General features: G+C 43.1%; 1 protein-coding gene across 6 annotated transcripts in view; it reads left to right on the top strand.

Moving 5' to 3' along the window:
- RANBP3 (RAN binding protein 3) overlaps positions 1-25,202 on the top strand; it is a 59,632-nt gene that overhangs the window by 25,250 nt on the left and 9,180 nt on the right. For all 6 annotated transcript variants that reach the window (XM_075077933.1, XM_075077937.1, XM_075077935.1 and 3 more), the window contains 9 exons: positions 5,397-5,433; positions 5,521-5,607; positions 10,242-10,313; positions 11,468-11,533; positions 13,054-13,146; positions 14,263-14,366; positions 20,789-20,908; positions 21,869-21,972; positions 24,300-24,378. In XM_075077933.1, the coding sequence (XP_074934034.1) occupies positions 5,397-5,433; positions 5,521-5,607; positions 10,242-10,313; positions 11,468-11,533; positions 13,054-13,146; positions 14,263-14,366; positions 20,789-20,908; positions 21,869-21,972; positions 24,300-24,378 (762 nt within the window). The remainder of the gene's footprint in view (positions 1-5,396; positions 5,434-5,520; positions 5,608-10,241; positions 10,314-11,467; positions 11,534-13,053; positions 13,147-14,262; positions 14,367-20,788; positions 20,909-21,868; positions 21,973-24,299; positions 24,379-25,202) is intronic.

Here is a 25,202-nt window from a genome sequence, read left to right as displayed (position 1 = left end):
CCCAGCATGTTGCAGTTATCTGTGTCTCTCTGGAGTTCCCAGCATAACAACATACTTCCTCCAAATATTCTACTAGTTTTTCAGGATTCTGCACTTGTTCGGGGGGGAAACTCCAAAACACTGGGGGTGCCCACTGCCCTAGGTACTTGCCCATGCTATCCCACATGCCCTGCCACTCGTAACTATCAAGCCTCGGGGCAGATTTCTGGGTGATATTCTTAAGTTGCTTAGTCAAAACCAAAACAACATGCCCAAAAAGTAACAGTAAGTGCACCTTAACCACCCAAGGATGTTCAAGATACAAAAAGGTTGTTGTAACAAAGGCACAGACATCATAGAACAAAGTTGCAAAGGTACTATTCTGTATTTCCTCCATATAAAATCTCTCCGAGGAGGAGGTATAATTGCTAATTGCCTCAGCAAGGTGGGTTCCAAAGTACAGTAAGGGTTTCAGCAAAAACCCCAAATACCAGATAAAGCTGGAAACCAGTGTTTGCATAACAAATCTCATAGGCAAAATGTTAATCACAGCAGAACACAGCAGACTAAACAAACCAACACCAATCTTTAACACCAACTGTAAAAAGGACAACATGGTGCTGTGACCAGCAGCTGTTGTTATCTCCAACCCTTGAGCCCCACGTTGGGCACCAAAAGACTGTCGTGGTTTAGCGGCAGCTCAGCCCCACACAGTCGCTCGCTCACTCCCCCACTGGTAGATGGGGGAGAGAATCAGAAGGGTAATGCTCGTGGGTTGGGATAAGAACAGGTTAATAATTAAAATTAAAAGAAACAACAACAAAAATGCAATGTAAAGGAGAACAACAAGAGGCACAAAGCCCCGGGGGAGGGGGAAGGGAGGGGAGAGGGGGAACGAACCGCTGAAACGAACTGCACGTGCCGCAGCTGTCCGCCGACCCGATGCTGTGCCGCTTCTGAGCTGCAACCTGCCCCTGCCCCCCCCCCCCCCCCCCCCAATATACTGGTCATGGTGTCACATGGTATGGAATGAACATGCCTTTGGCCAGTTGGGGTCAGCCGCCCCAACCATGGCCCTGCCCCTCCCAGCCTCCTGCCATTTGTCAGAGCATGGGAAGCTGGAAAGGTAGCTGACCCCCGCAGTGAGGAGAATTAACCCCTTCTCAACCAAAACCAGCACACATGCATATATTCCCCCTATTTTTGTCTGGTGTCTCCAGCTTCTTCAGAATAAGCACCACTGGTAAGCAACTTCTGGCTGGCAGTGGTAACTTTAGTGTGGCTTCATAAGAAAATGAAGCTTACGCTACTACACCGTACTGGTGTACCCTTACCCCCTTTGAAGGTGCCATCCACCTTCAGCTCTGTCAGGTTTGGCCAAAGATGCTGAGAGATATGGAGATCTTGGCTCTGGATTTCCCTATGGGTTGAGGTAGAGTAGGGAAGAGAAAACATCTCACTGCCTCAAGCATTTGACTTCTCACTGCAGGCTATTCCATGCTGTTTGTCATCTAGGTAGGATCTGTGGGAAATCAGGCTTCAGTAGATCATGTGCATACAGCTTTATTTCCATGAAAGCCTTTCTTCTAATGATGGAGTTAGGAATATTTTTCAATATCTGTAAGAGCAAATTGGTCATTAGTGAAAGCATTATAGTGAGAAAACTTGGGTTTTATCCAAGGTTGAGGAGACCTGACAGGTGAATGCCCAAGGAGTGGGGAGTGAATATGGACAGCAAGTTTTTTAATAAAAGCCAGGAAACAGAGTGGTTTGTCTTTTACTGGATGCCAGGTATAACAAAATTAAAACAGTCCCCAGTAGTGTTGGTAACACTGCAGTGGAGTAACTCGTGGTTCAGCTGGTAACTCTGCTCCACACAGTCGCTCGCTCACTCCCCCACTGGTGGGATGGGGGAGAGAAGCAGAAAGGTAATGCTTGTGGGTTGAGATAAGAACAGTTTAATAATTAAAATGAAAAAAACACCAATAAAAACGCAATGGAAAGGAAAACAATGAGAGGTGCAAAACCCAGGGCTGGGAGGGGGAACGAACCACTGAAACAAACTGTATGTGACGCAGTCGCTTACAGCCTGCTGACCTGACGCTGCCAGTCCCTGAGCCACAACTGCCCCCCTGTGTGCCAACTGCCCCCCTTAATATACTGGTTGTGGTGTCACATGGTATGGAATGAACATCCCATTGGCCAGTCGGGGTCAGCTGCCCTGGCCGTGGCCCTGCCCCTCCTGGCCTCCTGCCCATGTGGCAGAGCATGGGAAGCTGGAAAGGTCCCTGACCACCACAGGCACTACAGTGAGGAGAATTAACCCATTCTCAGCCAAAACCAGCACACTCATGCATATTCTCATTCATCTGAAAACAGAAAATTGAACCTGAATATATTAAATGCTCAGGTGGGAGTTTTGGTACCGAGGTAAACATAAATGAGGTTCTTTGGCCTGTCTGCTTGGGCATCAACCTAAGGGATTATGACTTTTTTCTTCCCTGCCCTTTAAATTCCTGAGTCTATGGAAGATTTAAATCTGTTGATGCATTTTTCTGGTAGGAGTTATTTGCAAGGTCTGTCCCAACTTCCCCAAGCAGTAATTGACAGTGGAAGCAGTGTGTGAATGGGTAAGGATGGGAGGTAGCAAAGCAAATGATCAAGGTGTTATCTAAATGTAGGAAAAAAGACATTTGAGAGAAAGGGAAGTCCTTTTTCATGTGCAGTGCATACTTTGACTAGGGCTGGCAATGTCAGTAACTGCTGTAACGCTTGTCATGTGGCTCTTGCATAGCCTTAATCTTCTAAAACTCTTGGCCTAGGAAGCATGGAAATCATAGAATCGTTAAGGTTGGAAGAGACCCTTAAGATCATCGAGTCCAACCGCTAACCTATCACTACCAAGTCCACCACTAAACCATATCCTCAAGCACCACGTCTACCCTTCTTTTAAATGCCTCCAGGGATGGAGGCTCAACCACCTCCCTGGGCAGCCTGTTCCAATGTTTGACAACCCTTTCGGTGAAGAAGTTTTTCCTAATATCCAACCTAAACTTCCCCTGGCGCAGCTTGAGGCCATTTCCTCTCGTCCTATCGCTTGTTACTAGGGAGAAGAGACCGACCCCTGCCTCGCTACAACCTCCTTTCAGGTAGTTGTAGAGAGCGATAAGGTCTCCCCTCAGCCTCCTCTTCTCCAGACTAAACAACCCCAGCTCCCTCAGCCGCTCCTCATAAGACTTGTTCTCCAGACCCTTCACCAACTTCATTGCCCTTCTCTGGACACGCTCCAGCACCTCGATGTCCTTCTTGTAGTGAGGGGCCCAAAACTGAACACAGTACTCGAGGTGCGGCCTCACCAGTGCCGAGTACAGGGGCACTATCACCTTCCTGCTCCTGCTGGCCACGCTATTCCTGATACAAGCCAGGATGCCATTGGCCTTCTTGGCCGCCTGAGCACACTGCTGGCTCATGTTCAGGCGGCTGTCAACGAACACCCCCAGGTCCTTCTCCACCGGGCAGCTTTCCAGCCACTCCTCCCCAAGCCTGTAGCGTTGCACTTGGGTCACAACCACCCCATGCAGGACCCGGCACTTGGCCTTGTTGAATCTCATACTGTTGGCTCTGGCCCAACAAGAGAGAGCAGATATTTAGCTCTGCTTTGCCATCAGTAATTTACAGAATCGGTTTTGGATATTGATGCTCCTTGCCCACTAAATATAGTGGCCGGTGTATTTGTCCTTGTATCAGTTAATGAAATTACAATGATGTGGTAATTTTGAAGCTTGTGCTATAAAGGTTTGGTTTCTTTTTGTCTGTGTTACTGAATATAGTACATGTTAGTAACAGCTTAAGAAGTTTAAGTTCAGGGGGAAATCACTTGTTAATTTTTAAGGATTTTGCACAGAGAGATCTGCAGTGTTCCATTCATGCAATTTTTTTACCAAATAGTTTCCTTTTGCTTTCAGGATTTTTGCTAAAAGATCATCTTCCAGTAGTGCAGAGTACTTGACCAATTATGTAGGAAGAGCATGGATCATCAAACACAGTATTAATGCAGCTGGGCTGATAGATATATGTGGGGGGGGGGGTTGTGTTCCAGATCTGTCAATAGCTTTTTATTCCCTGTGCTAAAGGTTTCAAAAGTACTTGACAAGGAAGCTAGTGAAGTAGCTATCCTTTTCTATTAATGTAAAGCAAACGAGAAAAACCCTTTAACTTAATCGCACAGGCAAAGCGCAGCGTAAATGGGTTTTTATTAGCACTGAGTGAAATACTCATAGTACAGCAGTGTCTAGATTCTGAATACACGCAGTGCTAAATAGAAAGTTTTGTACTTTCTGGTATTCTTATATCCAAGGTGTGTCTCTCAGATGATAGTCCTGTGCAGCCTTAACCAGTCCGGTTGTGTGTTGCCCGATCCTGTGTGTCTGCCTGTTCCCCATGCCAAAGTAGGACTAGTTGCAGCAGGGAAGGGCGTACTGTGGGACTGCGGTGGGCTGGTCTGTGACCTGCTGCTCCTCCCCAAGTCAGCCAAGCTCTGAAGAGAGACAGTGAAGGCAAGGGGTTGTCTGTGTGTGCTGGGGCTGGAGCAGGAGGAAGGGGTAGCGTTGGAGTAAGGGGAAGGTTCAGTATGTCAGGAGGTTTTGTAATGAGATGGAGGTGCTGATGCTGCCCCAGTCACCGTGCATAGTGAAAGGAATCCATCGTGGGATTATGTTTTGCAGGAACAAGGGAAATTACATTAGCTGAGGAACTGGCAGAGCAAGTAGAGGAGACCAACCTAGAAATCCTCAGAAAATACTTGAAAATTTGTTCAAAGCCTTTTGAATGTTGTGATAGTTGGTAGCCTGTGATGCTTCCCAGTTTGTTCCTGGTGCTGTGGAAGACGGTAGGAGACTGTCCATTGGTAATTCCTATCCAAATATAGTACTCGTAGGTTTATAGAGCGTGCTTTGAAAGGCATTCCTTCAACGCTGTCCTCTTGTTGAAGGAACTGATGTCAGTTACAGTAACGAGGAAAAGTGCTTTGAAGTCAACTCCTAAATAATGGGTATGTTCATTATGAGCTTGGAACTTCTATGATATTTTTAAAATCAAACCATATTTGAAAATTGTAATTTTCAGATTTTCGATATATAGAAAACTGTAATAACTGTTGCATAGTCTCTAAGGATGTAAGTGCTTGGATATGAATTTTCAGGTATATTACTTGTAAATGAATTTAATCTTACTTAATAATATTTGGGTGAAACTCAGTATGCCTACATGTAAGTCATAAAAATAATGCTTTGTGTTGAGTGTATATTATTGACAGTCAAGAAAATCTCCAAACTGATGATTAAAACGTTTGGATGTATCTGAAGAGATTGAGATACTCAGTATGTGATTTTTGTTTTATCGCTGTCATCTGATTTCAGAGATCAGCAGATGGATCAAGTCCAGAAGATGGAGGTGGTAAGCATTTTGATTGTAAAATTAAAAAACATGAACATTTGTGTCTCCAGGATTTTGTGCATTTTCTCTAACTGCTTTTTTCTACAGAATCTGATCGAGAGGATGGGAGCTACTGTCCACCTGTAAAGCGTGAGAGAACTTCATCCTTAACTCAGTTTCCTCCTTCTCAGTCAGGTAAGTGTTACAATATTATGAGAGGTGGGGGTGGGTTTCCTTCTTAGAATTTTTTTCCAGTCACATCCGCAGTCTTATTACTGTCTGCTGTGCCTTGGTTTAAGACCACAGCAATGATGTACTCTGACTCTTTCTGTGGTCTGTGTTAGCAAATTCAGTGAAGCCCAAAGGAGTTGATAGATATATTTTTTTAAAAAAATATATCTATATCTGTAAGCTTATATATATCTGTAGTTTGAGCTTTTAATCGTCTGTTGTTAAATTGAAGAATTTACCAGAAATCTTTTCATTTGTTGTGATCATGTCGCTTCTTGACAAATCTATATAAATGCTACCTCTTTCTTAGTTATTCTGCTGCCAGAAAAACCTTCCAAGTCTCAGGTCATGCTTAAGTTGTTTTAGTCCTCTCCTTTGCTCCCATTCCTTTTGAAGTGGAGAGGATTCAGTGCATTTCAGCAACGTTCTCACCTGGGAAATGCAAGAGAGAATGACCGCTGCCTGTTTGCGTATACAGTCAGGGCAGCAAAATCACTGGGAAGGCTATGGGTAAATTCTTGCAATTCACATACGTGGGAATGGTCGTGTTTGATGTTTGTGTTCACCCACAGGATCGGCCTCTAAAATTTATGCCTTCTCTCTTCACAGACAACAGGAAGCTTTTAGCTTTGGTCTAGAAGTATTTTAGTTAAGATGTGTCAGTGCTTGGGGCCGGTTTGGGGACTTTGCTACTTCGTTTCTGTCATCTGAGTTGAAATAAAGGAGATGAGAAAAATGGTAAAGGAGAGAACAATAAAAAATATTCCTCTACATACAGCACATTTGGGAAGCATGACTAAAAGATGAAAACCTAGTTATTTTGCTTTTAATTGTAAAGAAATAAGTGACTCTGGAATTCAAAATTTAGTTGCTGATATTCTATGGGCACAGGAGTCTCATTTCATACTGCTGGTGCTAGTCAGGGGAGGAGTCCCTTAAGATCTAGATCTTCTGGCGTGCAACTAAGCGGGGTTCAAGGTGTAGCCCTGTTAACTGGGTATGGTTCAGGGTAGCAGCGGTGCTACTGTCTACCTGCTGATCACTCCTAGTGAAAGAACACTGGCTGCACAAAAACAGCGCATAGGGCTTTCTGCTCGTAGACTTTCTGTTAGGGTAACAGAATGTGTATAGCTTGTTTGGGGCTTCCTTATTTACTGGACCTTATACTCCTGTAACGGGTTACCGGTAACCACTAGCTCTTCTAGTCTGTAATGCCTTTATCTTCGGAGATTAGAATCTCTAAAATCTCAGGTTTTTTTAAGTGGAGGAAAAAAATTAATTTGGCTCTCTTATGCTCTACTGGAAAAGACTTAGCCATGGTCTCCACTCGGACAAGAGCTATCGCCAGGAGGCATGTGGCAATGCAGACAGAACTCCCGCTAAAACATGCAGCCATCCAGGTCTCTGGCTGCAGGGAGTGCCAGAGACTTGCTCCAGTCATGGAGGGCTCCTGAGACAGGACTCACGTGAGGTGTGAGTCAGGTGGAGGATCTGCTCAGCATGGTGGCAGAGCTGAAAGAAGAAGTTGCAAGACTGAGGAGTATCAGGGAATGCAAGAGGGAGATAGACTGGTGGAGCCACTCCCTACCATCCCTGAGACAAGCGCACCAGATAGAAGCATCAAGAGAAGGAGTGGCTCCCCTGCCCTCGTGCCGCCAGGCAGAGGGAGGGGACCCAAGAGGCGGAAGATGGATGCAGATCCGTGCTTGGTGCAGTAGGCGAATCCTCTCCCGGCCAACTTCCCCCCCAGGTGCCCTTACACAATAGGTATGGGGCTCTGGAACCTGAGGGCCAGGAGGACGAAGACACAGTGATCCACCCAAGGGGTTGACTATGGGGAACCAGTCAGCCCCATGCATTACAATGGCCACTGGTAAGAATAAAAGAAGGGTAATTGTCGTAGGCGACTCCCTTCTGAGGGGAACAGAGGGCCCGATATGCTGACCGGACCCATCCCGTAGGGAAGTCTGCTGCCTCCCTGGGGCAAGGATAAGAGACATTACCAGGAAGCTCCCTAGGCTGGTAAAAGGATCCGATTATTATCCGCTAGTGGTTGTTCAGGTCGGCGGTGATGAGAGATGCAAAGACAATCAAAAGGGACTTTAGAGAACTGGGGCGATTACTTGAAAGCTCAGGAGCGCAGGAAGTGTTCTCCATCCCATCGGTAGCCGGAAGACATACGGAAAGGAACAGCAAGTCCCATCTCATTAACACATGGCTCAGAGGCTGGTGCCAGCAGTGGAATTTTGGTTTTTTTTGATCATGGGGCAGTTTATATGGCACCAGGCCTGCTGGAGACAGATGGGGTTCACCTGTCGCAAAGGGGGAAAAGGATTCTGGCTCAGGAGTTAGCAGGCTTCATTGAGAGCACTTTAAACTAGATACGAAGGGGGAAGGGGATAAAACCAGGCCTGCTAGGGATGAGCCTGGGGGGTGGCATGCCTGTGTTGGAGAAGAGCTTCATAGATCAACTGAAGTGCATTTACACCAATGCACGCAGCATGGGCAATAAACAGGAGGAGCTGGCAGGCATTGCGTGCCAGGGAAACTATGATGTGGTCGCCATCATGGAAGCATGGTAGAATGACTCATACAACTGGAGCGCTGCAATGGATGTCTACAAGCTCTTTAGAAGGGACAGGCAAGGAAGGAGAGGTGGAGGGGTAGCCTTGTATGTTAGAGAGTGTTTTGACTGTCTAGAACTGAACGATGGTAATAAGGTTGAGTGCTTATGGGTAAGGATCAGGGGAAGGCCAATAAGGCAGACATCCTGGTGGGAGTCTGTTATAGACCACCCAACCAGGATGAGGAGACAGATGAAGTACTCTACAAGCAGTTGGCTGAAGTCTCACAATCTCTAGCCCTTGTTTTCATGGGAGACTTCAACTTACCAGATATCTGCTGGAAATACAACACAGCAGAGAGAAAGCAGTCTCGGAGGTTCCTGGAGACTGTGGGAGATAACTTCCTGACGCAGCTGGTGAGCGAGCCAACCAGGGGAGGTGCCCCGCTGGACCTGCTGTTTATGAACAGAGAAGGCCTGGTGGGTGATGTGGTGGTTGGAGGCTGTCTTGGGCTCAGCGACCATGACATGATACAGTTCTCGATTCTTGGAGAAGTAAGGAAGAGGGTCAGCAAAACCACTACCCTGAACTTCAGAAGGGCAGACTTTGGATTGTTAAGGCGACTGGTTAACAGAGTCCCTTGGGAGGCAGTCCTGAAGGGCAAAGGAGTCCAGGAAGGCTGGATGTTATTAAAGAAGGAAGTCTCAAAGGTGCAGGAGCAGGCCGTCCCCATGTACCATAAGTCGAGCAGGCGGGGGAGAAGACTGGCTTGGCTGAATAGTGAGCTTTGGCTGGAACTCAAGAAAAAAAGGAGAGCTTACCGCCTTGACCTAGGAGAAAGGGGAAGTTTAGGTTGGATATTAGGAAAAACTTCTTCACCGAAAGGGTTTTCAAACATTGGAACAGGCTGCCCAGGGAGGTGGTTGAGCCTCCATCCCTGGAGGCATTTAAAAGAAGGGTGGACATGGTGCTTGAGGATATGGTTTAGTGGTGGACTTGGCATTGATGAATTAGCGGTTGGACTCGATGATCTTAAGGGTCTTTTCCAACCTTAACGATTCTATGAGTCTATGATCTATGGTTAAATACTGGATGTTTTAGGAGTCCAGTATACTTTCTCAGCATCTGCTTGGCTAATGCACTTTGGGTGGTGGTCCTTTATTTCCTGTTTGACTCCCTTGTTCTCTCCTGATGTGTGTTGTCAAGCAGTGACAACTTTAATTGGCATTGCAACTTCCATAAAGGCTTCTTTGAACATTGCTAACAGTGTTTGATGGCCTCAGTTTACAGAAAGTCTTTCACTTTCCAAACCTGTTAAATTTTTTTGTGGGGTTACGTTTCTTTCAAGGGTAGGGAAATTTTGCTTATATGAAAACTACATCATGTTTAAGCTTAAGGCAGACCATAATAGAAAGAGAGAAGATGGAATTAAAGGCAAGAAGCAAATATGAAAACAAAAATCTGAAACTTAAATACAAAAGACAAGTGCTGCATCTTTGAATATATCAGTGTTGAGATGAGTTTCCTTTATCTTTTCAATGTGCTTAATCTTCTTCCACAGCCTCATAAAAGCTAAAAGAGCTGATAAATATTGTTATACTTTACCTCATGCAAGATGATCCATTGGAGACAAAATCCCTAACCTACTGTTGTTGCCTTGTAATTTTTGATGCATCGTGCTCTGATAGTTGTATTTCATAAAGTGCCTTGTCTGTGATTTGTTGTACAACACCAAAAGTACTTGGGCTGCTGAACAGGGCCTCAACCAAACTCCTTATTACTCGCTTCTCCAGGTCTCAGCAAAGGGTGGAAAAAACCACTGTGAAAACTAAGGGGATTTTATGGACAATGACCTGTTTACTTCTGTGGCTGTAATACTGTTTTAGTTCAGAAGAAAGAAAAACTTAAAGTAAACATACCAAATAACTAGAAAAATTGTTTTCAGTTTGCAGTCTTGATATGTCTGGGAATGGTGTTTATAATCAAGAACAACACACACAACTTATCTTTATTTTGCTTTTTCCTTGACTGCAGTAACAAAGAACAACGTCTTTATGCCATCAAGCTTCTGTGAACCCTCTATGGGCAATTCTGACTCAGAACCAGGTGAGCTTCTTCATTTTTCTGCTGTTTCTCAGCAAACTGCTGTCAGGCTGTCACAATCCAAAGTGGTCTGATACTTCAGAAGTAAGACCCTATCTGGGAGAATGGAAGTGGTGATGGTCCTGATCTCACAGCTGTTCTCTTGCTCACTTTGTTGCTTGATTTCATGCCTGCTGTAGGTAGTTAAAATAAATACCAAAATTCTTAAATGCTTTGGAATTGGTGGTGCAAGACTGCAATATGACTCTGTTCACACCTGTTAATCTCAAGGTAAAATTTAAGGGAAATTTTCACTTATCTACTTTGTATACTGTTTTTTTGATACTGAAAATCAAATTAGCCATAATCTATGGTCATGATGGTGTTTAACCGTGACCTGTGAACCCTGTGACAGTACTGCTTATTGTGTTAATCATCATTGCTCTGTGGTTTGGCTGGGTTGGTATTGCTGTATAGCACATTGCTGTGCTTAAAAGGCATGAGAATAGTGAAGTACAGCAAGATGGTAAGGTGCTGAGCTGTCTTATTCTGAGCACTGCCATTATGCCCCTAAAAAGAAACATTTTATATTATACCTCGCAAGTTCTTAGGAACTCGTTTTGTAGGATTTGTGAGTATTAGTTTTTTTGAGATTTTGATGTTTTATCTAAAAGCCTTAACTGTAGTGAGTACAAGCAAAGGAATTTCTTTACCTTCGTATGATAAAAGCATAAGGTAAAATCTAAAGGAATTACAAGAAACTAATATTAAGCAATGAGGCTTAACTTAATTTATTATAATTAGCAGTTGGGTGCTTGTTAGCAGCTGTTGTGTTCAGCCATACTTTTGTCCTTTCTTTAGTTTGATTCTCCCTTAAAACCTCTATTAAGTACCTCTGTTAAAACTCGAAGTCCTTCACAGAATGAACTCTGTTTCTCTTGTGAAAATGGCAAAACAATTTTGAATTTTTTTCTTGCAACAGTTTGTGTTTCTGCCTTTGTATGTTTGCTGTCATGATCACTGAAAATTCAGACTTCTTTTGGAATCTCTGTATGACTCTGGTTGTTTATAGAATTTGTGGGTTGTTACAATGGGGAAAGCATGAGGAATTTTATGACTGACTGAAGGTATGTAGTATGTTACAGCTACATCTTTGTAATTTTCTATTTTGCTTCTAGAGGAAAAGAGCAGTGGATTCCGGCTGAAGCCACCAATACTTATCCATGGTCAGGCACCCAGTGCAGGTGAGTTCAACAGCTTCTGCAGCTGTACAAAGAAACCAGTTCAAGCATTTTATTTATTTAGGAGTTTCCTCAACTGCTGTTGTAACTGGAAGGTGACAATACCTGTGTTTATGCAGGCAAAAAAAAAAGCTTGTATTCTCCAGAGTGGTTATGCCCACATGCACTGTGTAATGTACATAGGCACATCCACATTTTGGCTTGGATCGGTCATGCATTTCTGAAATGTATCTCCCAGTTGTCTCTGCTTAGCATGCTTTGATTCAGTTCTTAAGAGTAGTCCTGGGCTCCATGAACTCAGTTGCTTTGGTAGCAAACTGGAGCAAAAGGGGTGCTCCAGGAGTGTGCTGAACAAGCTCTAGCCATTGATGGGCACGCAGTCGGGCACCAGGCTAGAGCAAAGTCTGAAACATTGCTTACTCCCCACTTCCTCCTCTCCCTGGCTCTTGACAATAGCGTGGGTGTCGGGTCCTTGATCCTACCTGTTCTGCTGTATAGTTGGGCTGTATGGTTTGCCTCAGAGTTTCCTGTTTGCTGATGTAGACCTAGCCAGTGTGGGAAAGACATCAATATTACAGCTCCTCAGGAGAGAGAGAGAGTAAAAAGTTATTTGTTACATATAAATAGAAATTGTTTATTTCGTTTGCAGGGAGAGTAGTAAATTTAGAAAAGAACAAGGTTTTCTGAGCTGACATATGAATGTTTGAACTTAAGATAGTTGTTATATTTTGGGTGTCGTCATGTCCTTTGAATATGGGTGGCCTGAAATTGAACTACTTGCAGAATATTCAGCTGAGTTGCTACGAGTAACTTCTGTTGTGGTAATTTATTGGAACAAGGCTTCATCTTTTTGTTCAATGAAGAAAACTGAAGCTTCTGGGATTGCCATAACCTTCTAGTTGATGTTAAGTGTTTTGGTTTTTTTAATTAGGTTGTTTAAGCTCAGTTGGCTTTTTGAATCAGAGTGGAATTAAAGAGTTGTAGTGCCGTGTATCTTACTGTAGCAAACCAGAGGCCAGGTCAATTCCAAAAGCCAAAAGGTTGTTAAAAGAAACAACATGTAAGATTATTACACTACCAATGCATGTGATTGTATGAAGAACAGAAAAAAAATATCGCTTACCAGTATCCAGAAATTACCTCCTTAGAAGGAGAAAAGACTTGGAACATGTAGCTGAGTAATAGGTCAGTGAATAAATAGGATTGCTTCTGTACTGTTCATTTCTCTTACATTTTGGCTTTTATTTCTGAGTCATTGTCATAAACTCTCCTTCTATGCTTTCCTGGGTAAGGTAGAGAATATATTTTAAAGTGTCTCTTAGAGGTAGGAAGTTGTCTTCTCTATTTGGGACTAATTCTATTTTGAGGCTGAGTGAGGAATGGGAAAAAAAGGGGTGGAAGCTTTTTAAATGTCTGGGTTTCCATTGTATGTTCTGTTGGAAGCAGTTACAGAGAAGATCAAATTAAGTTGAATTTTTCAACTTTAAAGTTTTATAACTCTTGAAAAAACTTTGTACTTGCAGGTCTCCCTAGCCAGAAACCGAAGGAGCAGCAGCGAAGTGTGCTACGTCCAGCAGTATTACAGGCACCACAGCCAAAAGCTTTCTCACAGATGGGTAAATAATGCTTTTGCTTTCTAGAATGCTGCAGGGGGAGAACAAAAATGCAAAATCTGTTTAGTGTAGCAGTTTGTTTTTACGCAATATCTGTCTTTGTTTTGCTAGGTTTCTCCTTTCAGAAAAGATACTTAACATTTAAGATGTTTATCTGTGTTATGTAGGGGATAACACAGCTGAACCTTCAGTTTTTGTATAGGATGACTGTCTGACATTGCCAGGCCTCTAACTTTGGTGTAGTCCATGCTTGGTTTTTGGAATAAGAATTTTAAGGGTGACAGCATTGACCATGGTGTAATGAGCTACTGCTGATCAGTTGAACAGCAGTGGTAGCCTTCAGCTGGCTGCACCATGATGTAAACTGCTTGAATTGCTAGGAAGCGCTTCTAGGCTTGGGGACCATTTTGGAGTTGGGACTTTGAGATACACTTTTAATTCTTAGTTTGGTCATCTGTATTATCCTTACTGTATTACATTGGAATTTGATATAGCTAATAGAAATAGGCATGACTGAAAACTGGAAGTTAAAGCAAAAATAAAAGCTGTTCAAGGTGTCCACGTCTCCTAAACTCCTATTTTTCCCCAGCCCAGCACCTTTTGTTTGGAAGGTCAGTTGAACTGAAACAGAAGTTACTTCAGTTAATGCTGAATCTGGCATAGAACCAAACATTTCTAGCTTGATTTCTCAGCATGCCTGTTGGCACAGATTGGGCTCTACAGAGGACTTAATGTTGGGGTACAAATTTTCAGTGGGAGTCCAGTATGTAAGTAGCTAGATCAGTCCAAAGAGGAGCCCTGCTGGCTGTGAATAGCATTAGATTGAAGCAGGTGGTTGCTTGAAGTTGTACGTGTTGAAGTCTCTGCAGTGTTTTTGTAGATGAAGTGACTTTTTGCTGCCTTGGTCTTCTGTGTTTGGAACTTTGATTCTGCTAAGAATTGCCAAATTGTAGTCCTCATGTCTCTTGCAAAATACTATGGGAATTCTGTAGCTTACGTTGCAATGCTTCATGGACTTACACAAGAAAACAGAATGCAATTTGCTATAGAAAACTTTCTACTTCTAGGACAATCTAAATACCTAGAGAACTTATGTCATTTTCTTGTTCCTTATTGCAGTTCTCAGCAGTGGCACCAATGGTGTAAATATCCCTCCAGATTCTGCAGCCACATCAGAATCACTAAGTAACACAACACTGAAAAGTTCTGACTCTGAAGACAAGGTGAGTTGAAGGGATTGGAAGGACACTCAAGGTGACAGACTTAAACTGTGTTCAGAGAACAGTATTTTTATTTCATAATGTGAGTGCAGTTTCATCAGTGATAGCCCCTTATCTATCCATACTATGGTAGTACACTTTAGGTGTAGTAGTAGATTTTATGCTGTCTTAATAGTATGCTATACTTGTATTTACTAACTCAAGAACTGTAACAAGGATTTACTGATTCCACTGTTTAGGATGGTTATTCATACCTATTTCTAGTCTTGCTGTAAAAATTTTACTGCTGCTCGAGTGATGCTGTTCCTACCATAGACATTGGATTCCACATTGGGTGTCTTGGTTACTGGACTGATAGTCAGAATACTGCTTTTTCATCTGATTAGATTGCATGAAGAAATACATCTTCCTCCTGCAGGTTCATCCCTTACTGTGTTGTGCAGGGAGTGGGTCAGGAGAGTAGGTAATTTTTTTCTATGAAGGGGGAAAAAGCCGTCTCCTCCAGTGGCTGTCGCCAGGTCTGACTGGTGATCCTGTCAGGCCAGAGATGAAGCAGCATTTACTGAATTCCAATTCCTGTCTGAAAAGGCTTCCGTTTTGAGCTGGGCAAACTGAGCAATTTACGTTGCATGGGTTCAGTCTTCCTTCTGAGACTGCCTGGCAGAAAGCGATCCCCTGCCCATGGATGATGGCTTTACTGAGGGTGTCTTGATTTCCATCAGTTGAATGTGGAATGTTGTTGGGAAATGTGAGGATAGAAAGCATACAGGCAATTGAAGTGAATGAGTAACACATAAAGAAGCTTAGAGATAGGAGCTGATAGTGGGCAAAAACCCAGAGGCAGCAAATATATTCCCTACAGGAAATGGTGGAGGGGGAGTGCAGGTAATGAGGGGCTGAAAAGCTTCAGCTACAGGAAGAGGCATCTAAGTGCATTACAAGTTGTTTATTCAGTATCTTGAAAGGAAAGTAATGAAATAGTTCCTTACCAGTTCTGTGCAAAGTGTCCAGTCCTTTCCTTCCTGCAGGTATTGAGCTAACTGCTGGTGTCTTACGATCTGCTGACTGAGAGCATGAGGAGGATGTTTGGGGGTTTTGAGGGTGTGTGGGATTTGGGGTGTGTTTTTTTAGGTTTGGGGTTTTTTTGGTAGCTTCATTAGACAGTGGGTTGCCTTTTGATGTCATGTTGAGCATAAAAGTAGTATTGTTAACAATGCAAGAGTATGTAACAGTTTACTTGAAATTCAAGTCTGTTTTGAAATCTGAATATCTAAGCAGAAAGACTTCTAGTGTGAATGGCTTTTTAAGGTTTAGTGAAAGACTACTGCCAGAATTAAGTAGCAATAAGTAAATTCATTGCATGGATCAGTATGAAGTCTTTGTGGGACATGCTTGTTACCTCAGTTTTTGTCATTAGGGAAACCCTCTATACATTTTTAGCATCTAAAAATCCTTTTGACCTTTTTTAATCCAAGTCCAGAAATACTGACCTGGGAGGAAGTTTTCTGATAAAAGCAAGCTCTTCAATCTAGATGTTAAGGATTGCTGAAAGGTAAATATTAAACAGTATAAAGCTTCATAACTGAGCATTTGCAATTTTACCAAGGAGTGTAGTGGGATAGAATCATAGATATTCTTCATTGTCTTGGCATTTGTAGTCAGGATGGACCATCTGCCTGAAGCTTTCTAGCACAGCTACAAGTAATTGGAGTTCACACAGTAGTTGTGTTAAATGCTGGAGTCTCTCTGCAGAATATTAGATTGCTTGATAAGAGTGAATGGTTACTTCATGTTAGTAACTGTATGTACAGATCTGTGGCATAGATTTGATGTACCACAGAGAGAAAGCTTCCTTGTGAGGGCAAGTACATGGTGTTTTGCAGTTGTGTATGAGCCTGGTCTGCCCTTGTTAGAGCGGATGTGAGTCATAGTCTTATTTTACTAGCAGAAAAGATTTTTTTTTTCTTTGAGGTCTCTGTCTTGTGCTTATACAAGGTAGCAGAGTGAGAATGTTCTCTATCTGGTGGTTGTCCTACTCTGAGCATCTCTGTGGTGACCTGTACCTATTTGGGCTAGGCCTTCTCACTGTCCTGAAAATCCCCAAGATACTGCAGGAGCCCTAAGCAACATAGTCCTTACACAGGAACAAGCTACAGCCTTCTATTCAACCTCCTTTGGCTGGTGGGAGAGTCTGGTGGCTGAACGTCATCAGATGTGCAGGGAAACTTGACAGGCACCCTACCACACAGCCCCTGGCCTTTTTGGCAGCAGGGGGATAGTGATGGCTTTCCAGGAAGAGGACCTGTTTAAGGAGATCCTAGGCTAATGATTTTTTTCCTTTGTTCAACAGAATGTTCCTTTTCCCTCTCTACACCTTTCAGTGGTGGAGGACTGCTCCCAGCAGGCAACACTGGTCCATTTTTGACTACCAGCAGAAAAAGGGTGTCTTTGAAATGCCAGAATTAGAATCTGAAGGCAGATGATACAGCTAGGTTATGCAAAGGTTATGTCCCTTAAACATAAAATGGGATTTGCAGAATTCCTTTGGACCCAATCCAGGGTTGTTTTCCCACTGCTTTCTTTCCCCTGTGCAATATGTGCAGAAGGTGCCATGGCTGGCAGCCTATCTGAAGCACCTGTAGACAACAACACCCTGCATGAGAAACCAAGAGGAATTGGAGATCTATGTGCAGTGGCAGTTCTGTGACCTCACTGGGGTCACAGATACAGGAGGTTCATGTGGACAATTGGAGTACTGCATTGCATACATATGGGCTTTTTAGGAAGTAAAGCAGGAAAGATGAGAAGGGGATGGGTTCTGCTATGCTTGAAGAAGCTGCTTGAATCTAGAGACTTTGGTTTGGGAAAGGTGCTGATTTGGTCAGGGCTTTATAGGTTAAGATCAGAGGGGAAGCCAGCAAGGGGGTGATTAAGGTGAACCTTCACTAGAGTTGGACCGATCAAGAGCAGAAAGAAGCTGAAGCCCTTGTAGAACTAGAAGCTTCACAATTGCAGACCTTGGTTCTAAAGGGGGGCTTCAGGTACCTTGGCACCCGATGAAATGGCAACATTCTTGGTAGAAATACTACCAGCAATTTTAGGAATAAGTTGAGGACAATTTTTTTCTTTCAATGCAGGTGCTGGCTAAGTTGACCAGTGAGGTACTCAGCTGGAACTGGTATTCACAGCAAAGAACTGCTTAGTGGAGTACAGTGGTTGAGAGTAGCTATGAGATGGAGTTTGAGATCCTGAGGGAAGCGGGGAAGATAAGTAGCAGAGTAAAGACCCAAACTTCAAGGGAGAAAACTTCAGCTTGTTCATCGAGCTTGTTGGTAGGATCCTGAAGGACAGAAGGGCTCAAGATATCTTGTTACCCCCATGGACAAACCACCTCAGAGAATGTTTATTCCAGTGTGCAGGAAATTGTGCAAGCGTGGCAGGAGGCCAGTGTGGATGAACTGGGAGCTCCTTAAATCCAGAAAGGGAGTGTGCATAAGTTGGAAAGAAGTCAAGGTACCCAAGAGGTATACAAAAGGGTTGCCTGGATGTGTGGGGAGAGAACTGGGAAAGCCAAAGCTTAGCTGGACTTGGAAATGACCAGGGATGAAAGGGCTGCAAGAAGGGCTTCTGCTGGTACATTAGCAGTAAGTGCAAGATGAAGGAAAAATGTAGGTCTGCTGCCAAATGTTGGAGGGAACCTAGTGATGAAGGACATGAAAAAAATCTGAGGGAGTTAGTGGTTTTGCCTTGGTTTTTACTAGAGGTCTGCTGTCAGGTCTTCCAGGTCCCTTTTCCTAGGGGAAGTTTGGGGCAGTGACTTATTACAGTAAATTTTGCTGAAGGACCATCTGATACAGTTTGACATATACAAGTCCAGGGACCAGACAGGATGCATCCATGGGTGCTGAGGGAGCTGGCTGGTGTTACTGTGAGACCACTGCCTATTATCAAAATGTTGTACTGTGGGAGGTCCCTGTTACTGGGGAAGAAGAGAACATGGCACATGCTTTCAAGAGGGCAAGAAAGAGGATCCAGGAAAGTAGCAAGTGTTCAGCCCCTTCCTCTCCTTTCCTGGTGAAGGAGTCCTAGGATACGAAGCACCTTAAAGTGATTAAGAACAGCCAGTATGGATAAAGCATGGTGACCAACCTGACTGTTTTGGGTGTTTTTCCCCCCTCTGAGATGATTGGCTGTGCAGAGAGCAATACTTGTTGGTTTTGACTTTAGCTTGGATGGTCTCCAGTACCATCATCATAGCCAAGTTGGAGAGATGCACTGGTTGGGTGGAATTTAAAGTGGGTGGAAAATTGGCTGAACCAGTGAGCTTCAAGGGTAGCAGTCAGTGGTTCAAAGTCTGATGGGCAGCCAGTTCCTAGAGGCATTCCTTTAGGGCTGGTACTGACTGTGCTATTTAATGTTTACATGAACAACCTGTCAAGGTGGAATGAATCTTAAGTTTGTGGATGCCAGTAAACGGAGGGAAGGGGAAAATGGTCAATATGTTGGAAGGCAAGGCCATTCAGAGGGATCTTAGCAGGCTGGAAAAGTGAGCCAAGAGAAACCAACTGAGGGTCAACAAATGCAAAGTCCTCTACCTGGGGTGAGATAACCCATGTGTCAGGAGGATTGGAGAGTGAGTGGTTAGAAAGCAGATATGCAGAGAAGTGCTTGGAGATCAGTGTTGCATGAAGGAGGTTGAGACAAGTTCTGATGTACAGAACATATTACAGGGTCTGTGGCTGATAGTATTACTTCTAAGGGTGACAGTTACTTTATTTTGGAGGAAGGGAGAGCAAAAGGGGAAGGAAAGGACAAGGGAAAACTTCCCATGGACCAGGTAGATAAGTGACAGGGGTTCTCCAGGCAGGCATCTTCTCCCTGGGTGTTCTCTCCAGTGGAGCAGGTGGTAACCCATAATACTCTTCCTATAGTAACTATATAGTTTTCATCAGGATATGCTCAAAATAAACTTGGACACAAGTTGCTCTTTGGGAAATTCCAATTGGACACAAGAGGAAAATTTTTCACAGTGAGGACAGTCACCATTGGAATAATCTCCCCAGGGAAGTGGTTGACTCAGTCACATTGGACACCTTTAAGAGTTGTCTGGACAGGGTGCTGGGTCATCTTGTCTAGACTGTGCTCTTCCCAGAAAGGTTTGACTAGATGATCCCTGAGGTCCCTTCCAACCTGTGATTCTGTGAAAATTCCTACTACGGGGTTTTTTTCTACTTATGATGCTGTTCATGCTGTTTGAAGCCTGCTTTGAGGGCAGCTGCTGTGTGCTGATTAGTTGTTAGGCATTGTGCGTGCACATTGTGGGGCCTTCTGATGTAAATCAAAAGCTACCAGGTAGGAAATCGGGAGAAAAGAGGGAGGAGGCAATTCCCATGCTGGTGGCAATTGCTTCCCGACACCACTATAGGGGTTTGCAGGTACAAGGCCCTGAGTGTAATGGGATGAGTACTATAGTATGAGAGTAACAGGAGAAAATACTGCTAGAGGTGCTCTGGAAAACACTGCCATGGCAGCTGCAGTGAAAGGTTATAGAGCTGCTAATAGAAAGTGGACTGCAGAGGTGCAGATAGAAGGTCCTTAGCATGACAAAAGGTTCAGGAACATTGAGGTCCTGTGCAACAGTGATCAACAAGTTGAACACAAATGAGCAGTGCATCCCTTTATTAAGACAATGTACTGGGCTGCTTTACTAAGACTGCAGCTGTTAGGTTCAGAAAGTTGATTATTCCCCTTCACTTGTCACTGGTGGGTGGCATCAGAAGTATTGTGTATAGTTTGGGGCTTGCCAGTGTGTGAAAGACATTTACAAACGACCGAGGTGACAAGTGGCTGGAGCACATGATGCCTGATGAGAGAGTGAAAAAGCTGCATATGTTCTGCTTGGACTAGGGGAGGAAAATTGAATTGTTCTCGACTCTCTAGTGGTGGGCTGTAGTGAGAAAGAGTGAGACTTGGAAGTGCCTACCAAACCACTGAAGGCTGCAGGTGTGGGGAAGGGGGATTCCAGTTGGGTATTAAGACAAAACTGTCATATTTAGTGCAGTCAAACATTGAACCAGGCTACGCAAACTGTAAAACTGCCATCCTTGAATTTTTTGAAACTCAGCTGTACGAGGCCTCAGGTCGCCTAGCATAATTCTGAAGTTGATGCTGCTTTGAGCACAGTTTGAACCAAATGTTTTTTAGAGATCCCCTTGAACCTTAACTCTTCTGTGGTTCATTAAGAAAGATGCTCTGAACAACAACAGAGGATTTTTTTTTTTTTTTTATGTAAAATTTGCCTTGTAGCTCTGGAGATGTTATTGGCTTATTGTAAATAACTGTGGGACTCACCATGTCATAATGTGTGTTTTTTGCTTAAATAAACTCAATTACCTAGGCTAAAGTTTTCAATTTCTTTTCTTTAGGCAGGAGAATGTCAGAAAAAAGAGCCCAACAGTACTTCAGATGATGACAGCTGTGAGAAGGCAGAACTAAATGCACAGCAAGCGTTTGTATTTGGGCAAAACTTAAGAGATAGAGTTAAGGTACACATGTGTTTGTTATCTTGACTAAGAGTTGATGTATTTAAGTGAGGATAAGAAGCAGTGGAACAGATCATTTCTTGGCATGAGCATTGCACACTGTTTATGAAGTACTTTGAAGCCACTATACAATCGGGTTAAAACCTCCATGTATATATGCAAAATTAGAAGCTGTGAGCACAGTTCGGTTGGCTGTTTAGTAAAACTGGTCTTCCAGACATTTATTAAATTAATATTACTGTTTAGCAGCATAAGAAGCTTTTTCAAAAATAAACACATCTACTGCAATCCTAGGTAATGTCTAAAGCTCAGTGCAATGTAATGTTTCCTTGTACCTTTTGGGTGAGAATTAAGTTGAAATGTGTTCTTAAGATGCTCCCATGCAACCAAGATTTCACAGAAAAGGTGAGAAAAGAAAAACAGGGCAACCTGGGTTCAAACCCACAGGCGCTGATCTCTTCTCTCTGGTGACCAATGCCAGGACCCGAGGGAATGGCAGGGAGATGTGCCAGGGGAGGGTTAGGTTGGGTATTAGGAGAAGGTTCTTCCCCCAGAGGGTGGTGGAGCACTGGAACAGGCTCCCCAGGGAGGCATCACGGCACCAAGGCTGGCAATATTCCAGAAGCACTTGGACAAGGCCCTCAGAGACACAGTGTGAATTTGGGGCTGTCCTGTGCAGGGGCAGGAGTTGGACTCGATGGTCCTTGGGGGTCCCTTCCAGATTAGGATATTCCATGATTCTGTGAAATCTGTACGTGGAGTAATTGAGTTGTATTGTTAGTACCTCCTGTTGAAGACAGGTTTGTGCAGGTTTCCTAGCATAACAAAAGAAAGTGGGATGTAGGCTTATATTGTTTTGTTATAGAAAGTGTTTGTGGATGGAACTTTGTCTTGGGAAAGAATGAACTGAAAATTCTGTGATCAGTAGTTAAAACTGTCAATATATACTTGTTCTTTTTATAGCTAGGAGATGAAAGCGATGAAACAGCCGATGTGCGGAATGCTGGCCTTCCTACATCAGACATACCTTCTGCAACAAATTATTTTCTACAGTGCATCAGTTCCAGGTGAGACTATAGAGAAACCTATAGGACAGTTTTCCTCATTTCTGTGTTCAGAATTACTTGTGACTCTGCTCTTTATTGGATGCAGAGCTTATACTGGGTCAGTGGGAATCTAAGCTTCTGAAGAATGAGGTGGCAAACTTCAGATCTGAGGGAATCCTCAATCATCTGGTCAAGGGAGAAGCATTTGTCACCATTTACTTGACCAGGTTGTCACCAAAGCCTCTTCAGAAAACTAATAAGCATAAGATGAGAGAAGTCGTCTCATGAGTGATTAGAAAGAAACAGTGATGGAATAAATTGGAGCTACCAGTAGAATCCTGTAGAGATCTGTGCTGTATTTGTGGTGTTCAATATGTTTCATATACGATACATATAAAGGGAAGAATAGTTAAAAAAAACCACCAAATTGTTTGATAGTAAGCTTTTCAGAGCAATGTAGAGGGCCTGTTTGAATAAGCAGGAACCTAACTGAGAGAATTTCTGTTTAGGCAATGGTATCACAAGAAATTGGTTGTAGGTATACATAAAGTGAGATAGTAGGAGAAAACTGTGCAAATTCTATATATACAGTGATGAACTCTGATCTGACAGCCTTCATTTAAGGCTAAGATGTCGATACTGCTCTATGAAAATGATAGCTCAGTAGTGGTCAAAAAAAATCAAGTAGTGTTACAGAGAGAGTAGAAAACAGAAGAGCATTTCTTAGCACACAGAGCTGTGAATTCAAGTAATAACTGGAAAGTCGTGGGGGGAAAATCCCACTGAGAGTAACAGAGCAGAGCGTTATCTCTGCTCCTAGAAGAACCTGACCTGCAGATTGTTTGAGGCCATGAAATAACTGTAGAAAAGCACTAATCAATGTGTGCTTGCCTTGTGCTTATATTCTGCATTTTTAAAACCCTGTTGTTCATCTGCGTGGCCTTTACCACAAATAGGCACAGATTTGCAGTCTTAATCCCTTTTGACATTGAGATTTTCAGATGATGCACTGGAGAGGCAGAGAACACATGAGTGACTGTGGATGCCAGATCGATGCCTTTCCAGAGACACTGATTTTTTTTAAACCAGATTTGGCAGACAATAACTTAGGCTTCAAATACTGGAATTTTTGTTTATATTTTTTCAACCCCTATGACATCTACTGCTGTATTTTGGTTGAGTCTTCACTTTGGGAGGATTTATTCACGGTAGGTCAGTTGCCAGAAACCTACTTTTGGGTTCACCTTTAAAAAAAAAAAGCATCCCTAAGTGGAGTTGGCTCTGGTTTTTAGCTGTCTGAGATGGCAAGACATTATGGCAGTCAACTTGTAGAAGGAAAGCTCCTCCCTTTGTGTAACACACTGCCAGTCCTTTAAAAACTGTAAATGTACTACGTCACATGGCAGGTATTGGTAGATCATACTGAGTTCCCAGTTGGTGTTTGGAGCTCAGAACTGTGGTATTTAATCCCCTTAGTAGGCAAAACTTGCTTCCTGTGAGGATTTCCTCTGTTCTTTGAATCTCCTTAATCAGAAGGAGCATCTCTACATGCAGGATTTAAAGGCTTGTGTGGTTCTGCTTGAATCTTGTGGTGGCATGTGTGCCCCCATTTTCCAAACTCAATGAAATGCACATAGGCTTGATTTCAAATGGTCTCTATTCCACACGTTCACTTAGTAAGCACGTTGATGTCTTAGAGCAGTGTGCCTGAAGGGAAGGCAGATGAACAATGACTTAAGTTTTTGAGTCTGTAAAATAGTACAACTTTTGCCTTTCCTAAATGGGATTTAAAAATCTGTTAATAAAATGCCACATGGGAGGAGGATGCCTATTCTATAAGGAAGAACGTGAGGGCTGAGGCTTGGTCGTGAAACTTCTTGGGAAGGCTGTAGCATTGCAGCTAGTCTAATAAAAGGCATTATTTATCCCTGCTATCTTTGCTTCAGTTATGATATTGTGAGTGTTTTTGTTTCAATTCTTTCCCTTTCTGAGAAAATTGACCTAAAAACCTGTAGTGGTTCAAGTCTGCACGTAGACTACTGTTCAAAAAAGGTATGTTATATGGTTAAACAGTAAGCCCTCAGTTAGCATTCAGCATTGCTTAATATGTAATTAGATATCTAAAGGGAAGATATTTACAGTGACAAAATCATTTGGCATTGTTCTGAGAGAATTCTTATTCTGTAAACCAGTATCTACTCTAATATTACTAAGTTGAATTAATTTTTGCTTATGTTTCTGTGTCAACCAGTGCCAATCGCTCACTTCTTGAGGAATTTTATCAATAGAAGATAAACAGATATTTTTCTGACTTATCTGTTTTGGTTTGGGTTTCTTCTTTTTTTCAGTGTAGAGAACTCTACAAACAGTGCAGATGCATCTAGCAACAAGTTTGTTTTTGGACAGAACATGAGTGAGCGAGTCCTAGTGAGTATCCACTGTGTCTGAAATGTTGTAAGTTTGTGAGTAGTTTGTATAATGGATTCTCACTCAGGAATTTTGAGAACCTTTAATTATACTTGTCACTGGAGCATGGTTTTCTTTCAGTGATTTCCCATGTAGGTAACTTATTTTGAGTGCAGTGTGGGGAATTAATTATGTGCTATTGTCTGCAACAGCCGTGCTCTCCGGGTTTTCCCTGCCAAGCTCTACCAGTGTAAGGAGACAGAGTGCCTTCCCTACAGTGCTTGTGGCTCTCAAGTCCAAGCACTTTATGGCACAGCTTGCTGCTTTAAATGGCTTCCTCAGTATAAGTATTTGAGGGTGTTTTATGTTTGCTGTCCTCCAAATAGAGAAAAGGTCAGTTATGTGACTCCCCCAGTGATGGGATTTCAAGTCTAGCAGTAAGGTAGCTGCCTCAGTATTAAGATAAGATTCAGGAAAGTCTTTGTTTATTGTGTAAGGTATAACTTCTAGCACCTCACTGTTTCCTACTGTTGTCTTTACTGCTATGCTGGTACAAAAGGGAAACGCTTCATGCTGTGCATTCATACCTGTCTAACCACTGAGCAGGGAGGTCAGTCAAGTATGCCTTGAGTTGAACTGTAGCTGAAATTGGTTTGCTTTGTTGAAAATACACATTGAAATTTGGTATCAGTTCAGGGGAAAGTAATTTGAACTGGTTTTCGGGTCACGCTCCATTCAATTCCTTGGCCAGGGTAGTAGGACAGCTTTTACTGTGACAGTATGTCATCTGTGGGATTCTTCTTTTGCTGTACAGCTTATAAACACTAGGGCATCCCTCAGTAATT

The sequence above is a fragment of the Phalacrocorax aristotelis genome, chromosome W, assembly GCF_949628215.1.
Source record: "Phalacrocorax aristotelis chromosome W, bGulAri2.1, whole genome shotgun sequence".
NCBI lineage: Eukaryota > Metazoa > Chordata > Aves > Suliformes > Phalacrocoracidae > Phalacrocorax > Phalacrocorax aristotelis.
This window is presented reverse-complemented; position numbering and strand designations above follow the sequence as displayed.